Raw genomic sequence first — 9,085 nt, forward strand, 5'->3', positions numbered from 1 at the left:
CAAGACACACATCATTTACAGTGCAGTCCACCTCGTACGTATCTATGAAAGCTTGCCCATACTAACCCAAGGCCATGGGTATAAACATAGAGGACATTGCAGCAGTACATACTGTATTATTTGTGGGCAAGAGTGAAATATAGCCCAGTATACGTGGGTAAGCAAAAAAATAGAAGCTAAATGGATCAAAACGACGACACACAGCCCTTTTTTACAGTGACTGTCAATAAAACCTGCATGATGGATCGATTTGCATTATACAGCGTGGCAAAGTGCTTCTACTGAGCCCTGTCGCCATTTTTGAATGTTTGACCCTGGATCAACAAATGCGTACTGAACTGATCTAAAAGTACCGGGATTAAACAAGTAGTGAATGCGTCATCAAATTTGAAATGATCACTTTGAAACGAGGCAGTGTGTGCTCAGTGGATCAGAGAATGTGCACACATAAAAAGAAATCCTGTGTTGGCATTGTGGGAGGCATGAGCTCTGAACTCAATTACCATGACCTGTAGGTTCATTTATCCATGTTTTATAGTAGGGATGCACTTTTTCAGTCCCGATACGGATACCAATATCTGGGCTTTGGGTATCGGCCTTTACAGAGTACCGATCTGATACCGGTGTTTTATTAAATCAGCTGTATGCCTCACTGTGTGGAAGGGACTGGGATCATTCTTTTACAGTATGTGTAAAGCATCAGGCTTGACTTAAACATTGCTTTCCTAACTTTGTAAAAGAAATCGTAACAAATACATAGATACAAATTTAGTGAATTGATATTTATTTCTAAAATAATAAATTGTACACCAACAAATTGGCAAAAAAAATCTTTTAAAATTAACAGTAATTACAATTCAGGTGTAAACCTTTTTAATGCAGCGATAAATTGGTCAAAACTTAAACAGGAATTAAAACTCCGGTATATAATGTCTAACAGATATAAAGATAGAATTGAATTTAATAGATCGGCTCCCTTGTCAACGATACCCGATCCAGCTATTTGAGTCGGTATCTGCCCGATATCTGATCAGGTATCGGTGCATCCCTATTTTATAGTCAAACATTCTAGTCAACGTAAAGTACATACATTTAGTCTGCATGAATTAATTTCTTCCTGTATGGAGTAAGACCTACACTGTGTTCTCATACAAACAGCTCATCAGCAACCGTTTTCATACTTTTTTTTTTATCATTTTAGTTTTTTTTAAAGCAAAAATGCCAAACATTTGATTGTTCTAGCTTCCCAAGTGTGAGGATTTGCTGAATTTCTTTGTCCTCACATTATTTTAAACTGAATATCTTTGGGTTTTCAACTGCTGGTTCGACAAAACTAGACAATTTGATGACGTGAACTTGGGCTTTAAGAAATTGTGGTGGCCATTTTTCTCTCTTTCTGATGTTTTATAGACTAAATGATTAATCAAGAAAATAATTTAGTCAGATTAAATGGTAAATGGATGGACAAACGCTTTAATTTCAATTTCAATTCAATTTGTACCTAGACGTTGCCATAACAGTGTCCCAGCTTGTTGCTCACTTCACATGCACCAACAGCTGTCACACATCAACGATAATCTATACAAACCCCCCACATAAAAACTCACAAAATGAAACAATTTAAAGCTGCATTTGTTTAACTGTAAAGTGAAAAAAAAGGATTGAAATAACAAAGTGTATCAGATTGCTTGCAAAGTGACGCAGCCTCTCAACTCTTGACAGGTTTTAATGACAAATCTGGACGTAAAGAATGATTAAATACTGCATGCTGTGGGTGATTAACTACAACATTAATCTTCCATGTCACCTGCCTGTTAATGAAAAATGGAAGTTGAGAGAGGAAGGAAGAGTGGAAAAAGTAAAGGATAAGAATAAATGGGTGCAGTAAGGCTGGGCAATATGGAGAAAATCAAGTATCATGACATTTTTTATGAAATACCTCAATAATCGATATTCTGCGATATTGTAGGATTGACCATTCATGCTTGTACAACATATTTACACAATGATATTTTTGATAAATATATCTATAAACAGCTAGAACAGTTTGGTAAGTTCAAAAAATGACATCCCTTCACTGTAATGCAGCCTTTAAAACTAGTTAAAGACACACTTAAGCCATATTACAATATTCAAAATCTAAGACGTTATCTCATCTCATATCACAATATTGATATCATTCTGATATATTGCCCTGCCCTATGGTGCAGTATGATTTTTCGGTTTTCGGATGTGTGAAAATATTTCGACATCCCCCTCACATTCATTTGTGGAAAGGCTGATGTTTTTTCCCCTTATTTTTTGTGCATCCAATCACAAACCCCCAAGACAACAGAGAGAAAGAGAGAGAGAGAGAGAGAGAGAGAGAGAGAGAGAGAGAGGAAGCCCAAAGCAAAGAAGGGAAGGGGAAAATGGCAGATGAAAGAAAGGGGATGATGGAGAGAGGGAGAGCGAGTAGTGAGGTAAGGCAAAGTAAAAAAGAGAAGAAAGGAGGGCAGGAAAGGGAAGCAGGTTGAGCTTTTGATGCTTGCGATTATGTTTCTTCCTGGTCAAAGTATTTCAAAGGCCTGCTGTGACATTAAATACCCCCAACTGTCAAAAACAACCTATTACCCAGTGTTAGCTGAATGGCGTGTGTGTGTGTGTGTGTGTGTGTGCATTTAAGGTGCAACAGGGTGACAGAGGCAGGGGTTCCAGCAGTATTTGCTCTGCTCGGGGATTAGACTGAACTGACGCCTTTGTATGCAATGAGCTAGGGCTAGGCTAAATACAATATGACACTTCCGCGTAGACTCTGCTTTGTCCTCTTCCTTTGTTAAGACACATGTGCAGAAGACATAGGCCAGGGACTAATTAGGGCTCATGCACTCATGGGCATGTGCTCATACACACACACGCACACGCACACACACACATACACATACACACAAGCTCTCTTTCTTCCTGTTTCAGAGTGTCTGTCAAGGGTGTGAGAAGGGCACAATGAGGCTGTATGAGCAGCAGAGTTATGCGCTTGCCAGCACGGCTCAGCCCGCTCATTAGTCTAAAAAACATTTCTCTCATTTAACACCAGTGTCACAAGGACCAGAGGTAATGGCTGAAACCTCTACAGCTTGAGGACTCGGAGTTTTTGTTTGTAGACACGCACGCAAGAGAATTAGCATGCACACATGAATAAGGGGAGGAAGGCTACCCTGCTTCAAAGTAAACCCGTCAGCCTCAACATGATCCTGTCTTCATCATGGAAGTGTCATGTCAAACACAGCACGCACTGACGACCACTGTGTGACTTCTGATACTTGAGGTCATGTCGATTAAATGGCCTTTCAAACAACCAGAGGTTAAAAAGGATGCAGAAAGCTCAGGTCAAAACAACAGGTGCTCATCATTTGTTTCAAGAGGTAATTTAATAATGTACCTTCATATAACAGCACTGCGTAAGGCTGCGGTGTATCTAAGCTACACAAACAGTGAGGAGGGAGCTGTAACCAACAGTTACCCAGGTAGCTTACTGAGACAATATCCTGTCCTGGCTTACTCGCCTTCAGGCCCTGCAGGTCTTGATCTGGTCACAGGCCAAATTTACCAATCTGAATGAGCCCAGTACACCTGACACGGCAGCAGGCCTCTGACCTTGAATTTCACAGGTCGAGGAATTAGGGAGCAAGGAAAGAGAGGAAGAGTTTGCATGGATTATATCCAGGTGCTCCGGTTTCCTCCAACAATCCAAAGAGTTTAGGTGAATTAGCAGCTTTAAAATTGCCAGGGCTGTCAAAGTTAACACGATATTAACGCGTTAACGCAGATTTGTTTTAACGCAATCAATATTCCCGAGGTTGTAGCAGGCTTAGTTTTAAAGCTAGAGTGACAATATTGGCATCATACAAAGCTAGACTAAACCTAAGGAATCCATTGGTATCTACCATGTCATGCTGGCTTGTCGCAAAAGAGGTTAAATATCATTCGAAACTTGTGCTACATTGTGGCGAGGAAAAACTGGCATGGCCATTTTCAAAGGGGCCCCTTGACCTCTGACCTCAAGATATGTGAATGAAAATGGGTTCTATGGGTACCCACGAGTCTCCCCTTTACAGTCATGCCCACTTTATGATAATCACATGCAGTTTTGGGGCAAGTCATAGTCAAGTCAGCACACTGACAGCTGTTGTTGCCTGTTGGGCATATTTTTTTATGCTAAATGCAGTACCTGTGAGGGTTTCTGGACAATATTTGTCATTGTTTTGTGTTGTTAATTGATTTCCAGTAATAAATATATACATACATTTGCATAAGGCAAGCATATTTGCCCACTCCCATGTTAATAAAAGCATTAAATACTTGACAAATCTCCCTTTAAGGTACATTTTGAACAGATAAAAAATGTGATTAATCGTGATACATCATGGACAATCATGCGATTAATCAGGATTAAATATTTTAATCGATCGACCACCCAAAAAATTGCCCACTGGTGTGAATGTGAGCGTGAATGGTCTCTATGCGTCTGCCCTGTGATTTGACTGACTGGCGACATGTCCATGGTGTACCCCGCCTCTCGCCCAATGTCAGCTGGGATTGGCTCCAGTCCACCCGCTACCCTCAACGATAAGCAGGTATAGCTGATGGATGGATGGAAAGGAATAAAAGCCATAGAGAAGAAAAAGAAAAGCAAGGAAGGTTTTCCTGGCATTTAAAAACATACACATTTCTGGCCAGAGGCTAGTTACTAGCTGACCAGTGTATTAGCAGTTAGTGTGCCTGGCCTCGAGCCCATCCCAAATATTAAAGCTGCTCTAATACAGCAGTAGCCCTGCCTGCTGCAGCAACAGCCACAGTACTGGAACATTTTCTCCCTGTGTGCCATGGCGCTGCACACCACTTAGGATAAAATATCCATCAAATGGCATATGGCCTTACTCTCAAATTGCATCTACACATTTGCTCATATACACACAAATGAATGTCATGGCCTGAGGCAATTACAAGATAATGCAAAACTCTGGGAATGTGGGCAGAGAGGAAGAGAGGGATCTTTGCTTTAGCAGCTAGCTGTTGTAACATACCTCACCAGTGACATATTCCGTTTCAATGTGTGTTCCTATCTACTGAATAAGCATCTAACTGCAAATGTTACAGAAGTGCTACTTTATGGGAGTAAGCTATCTGCATTGTCTCTGTAGAACTGTGTGTTACAAACATATCTAATCCAAAAGTGTACAAAGAAACTGATGTTGTGATGAACTACATTTGACTGTACACAAGCAGAAAAAAAATGGGAATGCGTTGTGTCGGTGCTAAAATGGAGACAGTTGGAGAGGGCTTATAGTGGAACAGTGTGACAACAGTTCCTCACGGGGTCTGTTTAGTTCAGAGTTACAGGAGCTACTGTATTTCAATTACAACACCCGGGGGGTGTCTTGTGTAAGGCAACATGTGTCATCAGTCATCTGAACAGTGCGTGTTCTCGACAAAGCCTTGACAAAACCAGTACAGTTTTTTAAAAAGCAAAACAAAGCTATCGATCTAACGGTTTCGGCTACTGCAATCAGCAAAGGCAATAAAATGGGAGTGAATGAAAATGAAATGGCCTACAGATCTTAAAAACGCCGATGAATAAACCTGACAGTTGGCTGCTTGTGTAATAATGCAACAGTGGTTTCTATAGTGACGGCTTCAACGCTGCAACTTGATCTATACGCTCACACCAAAATGACACATTTTCCAATTCAACTACAGGGGTGGTGGAACAGTACCATCAGTTTACGGTTCAGGAAAACACACGATATGTGGTTCATAATTTGATATACTTGCAATATTCTTTTACACGCACGTCACACAGAGAGACAATACTTGTTGAGACAGCAAATATCTCTGCTGTGAGACGGGGAACTCGTCCATTGTATATCAACTCAGACCTATCACTTACAAATCCAATAGTTTAAAAGGTGTCAAATCATCATTTCTTAACATATTTCTTTCTAATCTAGAACTATATTATCAATTCCTTGTCCTTTGTAAATTGGTTCTACTTACATAATCAGTCTCACAGACACACACGGTAAGGCCATTCTGTGCCCATCCTCCATCTGCCCTTGCAGTATCAAGAGGCCAGAAGGACAATGCTACTTCGGCTGAGCTGATTCAACCACAACGAAGAGCAACATACTGCGGCCAAAGTAATGCAAGCTTTAGCTTAAATCCGACATGGGGACGCAACAGGAGGGACTCTCCACTGCTCAAAATGGACGCAGAAACACAATTCTGGTAGAAAGAGAGTTTGCTAAACAGAGTGAGATGCTAGTCGCATCGATTCCCTTTTTATGCAGCATCTACCACCATTTACTGTTGCTAAGTATTTGTAAATTTTCATTTGTAACAGTCAATTTTACCACAATATGACTCCGTAATATTAACAAGGATTAGGCCCTAATAAGTTGAAACAGGCCAGATATGAACCTGACCCATGACTACCTACAGCAATTAAGCTGTTAGCTTATGGTAAATTGCTGCTCGGAGGTAAGCTTTGCTACTTATTCAGCAAAAAAACATGTCAAGACATGTCAGTACAACGTCCTTACTGTTTGACCCCGTGGTGCACTGTGAGTCATTAATTGCGTGTAGAGATAAGGAAACGCCTGGAAAGGTCACAACAAGCATCACTTTCTAAATTATAAATTCAGTTAATTTGCTTGTTTGGAGGATTTTAGTTCATTCCTGAAGAAAATGTCTCATTATGACGCAAACTTGCCCAATGGATGGGCATGGCCAGGAAATGAAGTAGCCCCTCACTGGTGGTCTCTAAGGCCAATTAGTAATGCTGTTAGGCTATTGACAGACAGCTGAAACAACACAGGCAAACAATCATTCAGGCCATTTAATACTGTCTACTCCATCCAAGAGGACATTGGGAACCGATGGCAATCGAGCACCTATGCCTGACTGCAAGTTAATTTGACAGAGCAAAAGGAGCCCCGTCCAAAGGTAAGAAGGCAAAGGATATGTAAAGCACTTAAAGAAGCCTTTCATCAGGTCATCAGGCCTAGCTGGGGCTGTAGCAACCTTCCTCCCTTCACCCCCGCCTCCTTGTAACAACCGACACAATCAATCATGAGCTAGATCAATAAAATGAATTTATCTCCATGCTCCCTTTACCTCTTTCCATCAATCCTATCAGCTGTTTTCTCCATGTGATTATACAATTATTCAAACCATCATCATTATGAGTGGACCCGGGCGGCTATCGAAACTACACTATGAATAGGCTGGCATTTTGAAAACGAGTTGCTAGGCTATGGCAGCCACAACCTGGGTGATTAATAAAGCGATAATCCTGAAAAATCATTGGGTATTAGGCTCGGGCCATAAATCCACAGTGGTGCGGTGTTTTTTTTTTTGCTTCTACATGGAATAAAATCCCATGATGATGTCTTCCTGTTCACTGGTGTATCTAGATTTTTCATTACATCTCAGTCTCTTTCGTCTTTGGTCATCCATTCCCAGGATCATTCGCCTCGCACCCTCTCTCGCTTTACCCATTTCCGACTCCCTCTCCCCATCTTTTTCTCCCCCCCACTCCCCCATTCCTCACTCCAACCCCCCAGCTCGTATACGTGGCACACACCACTGCAGTGACAGAGCCACATTAGTCATCATCAGGGACATACAGCTGTGGACGTACAGAGCCCAACGACTGATTTCTAAGCTAACACGGTAACAAATGCATCATGTAAATCTATACCCACCCCCCATGTCTAAAAATAGCTGCTGCGTATACGACATGCTGTAATAAAATCTACAGCTAACCTAAGTGACACACTGATGTTTAATCATTCAGGCAGTGCGCACACACAAAAGCATGAACAAACACACAGTGCACACACGTGCTTATATACGTAATAACAGACTTATTGCTAAATCATACAATGAGACCATCACAAGAAAACTGACCTGAAAGGGGAAGATGTTATCACTGCGGCCGACTCCATCATCCATCCAGGACTTGGGGTTGAAGCCTGCGGGACTGTTTCGAGGGTACTTCTGGGATGCCACATGGTTGTTAGGGAAGGTCTTCTTCAGTGGAGAGATAGAGTTGATGGGGGTCATCCCGCCGTTCAGCCCTCGGCGATAATCTCTGCCCTGAGACCCTCCCCAGCCGCCCCCGCCACTACCATATCCTCCTCCGGGACTCCAGGAGGTGGAGGAGCCGGGGGAGGGAGAGGGGCTCTGGTAGCTGGCTGGACCCCAAGGGGACGGGGGCTTGTTCAGGCTGTTGGACAAATGCGGCAACTGGCTGAAAGCCGGATTCCTGTGCGGAAAGGGCGGTGGAGGGTGTGGTGAGGCCGGGGAGCGCCGATGCTGCTGGTGTTGGTTGTGGGGGTGTTGGAAGTGGGGATGTGGTGGGGGAGCCGGGTGGTGCTGGGACAAGGCCGCCGCTGGTCCGATCTGTGGGGAGAAGTTCCCGCCAAACCCTGGACTGACATGGTGTGAGAAGTTCTGGAACAGCAGGGGCCCGTTGTTGGCTGAAGCCGGGTTGAAGAAGCTGACGTCCTCATTGATGATGGTTGATGGCGCCGGCGGGATGGCAGCTGACCAGTTGTTGAAGCCCGTAAGTGATGACGAGGTTGTACTGGACTGGACCTGGCCAGTTCCCCCGAGACCAGACGTCTCTTGGTAATCGAAGCCCGTCAGGACAGGAGACTCCAGACGTAACTGCTTCTCCTTTCCGTTACTTCCGTCGGACGTGCCGTTGTCTGTCTTGGTTTCATCTGACCGGGCTTTTTCCAGTTCTGAAATGATCCCACCGCCACCACTCCCACCCTCCTGGTGACTCCCAGGGGACAACTGCTGCTGCTGCTTTTCTTGCGTTTCTTGCATTTCCTGTTGCTGCTGCGCTTTGGGCTTCTCTGGGCCCCCCAGGATTTCGTCTTGCACGCTGCTGTGGGTGGCAGAGGCAGGGAAGAGCCAGGGAGAGCCTCCCGTGGTGCCATTCCCTGCGGCTGTGGTGCTGTTTATGAAAGCAGCAGGGCTCTGCGACACATTTTGGTGGTGGTGTGGGGGCTGCAGATGCGGGTGGATTCGGACCGGG

At 43.5% G+C, this 9,085-nt stretch overlaps 1 protein-coding gene across 2 annotated transcripts in view; it reads right to left on the bottom strand.

The window, feature by feature from the left end:
- cpeb4b (cytoplasmic polyadenylation element binding protein 4b) overlaps window positions 1-9,085 on the bottom strand; it is a 39,751-nt gene that overhangs the window by 29,211 nt on the left and 1,455 nt on the right. For both annotated transcript variants that reach the window (XM_037747598.1, XM_037747599.1), the window contains exon 2: window positions 7,948-9,085. This exon is cut by the window's right edge and continues 106 nt beyond it. In XM_037747598.1, coding sequence (XP_037603526.1) covers window positions 7,948-9,085 — 1,138 coding nt within the window. The remainder of the gene's footprint in view (window positions 1-7,947) is intronic.

The sequence above is a fragment of the Sebastes umbrosus genome, chromosome 17, assembly GCF_015220745.1.
Source record: "Sebastes umbrosus isolate fSebUmb1 chromosome 17, fSebUmb1.pri, whole genome shotgun sequence".
Lineage (NCBI taxonomy): Eukaryota > Metazoa > Chordata > Actinopteri > Perciformes > Sebastidae > Sebastes > Sebastes umbrosus.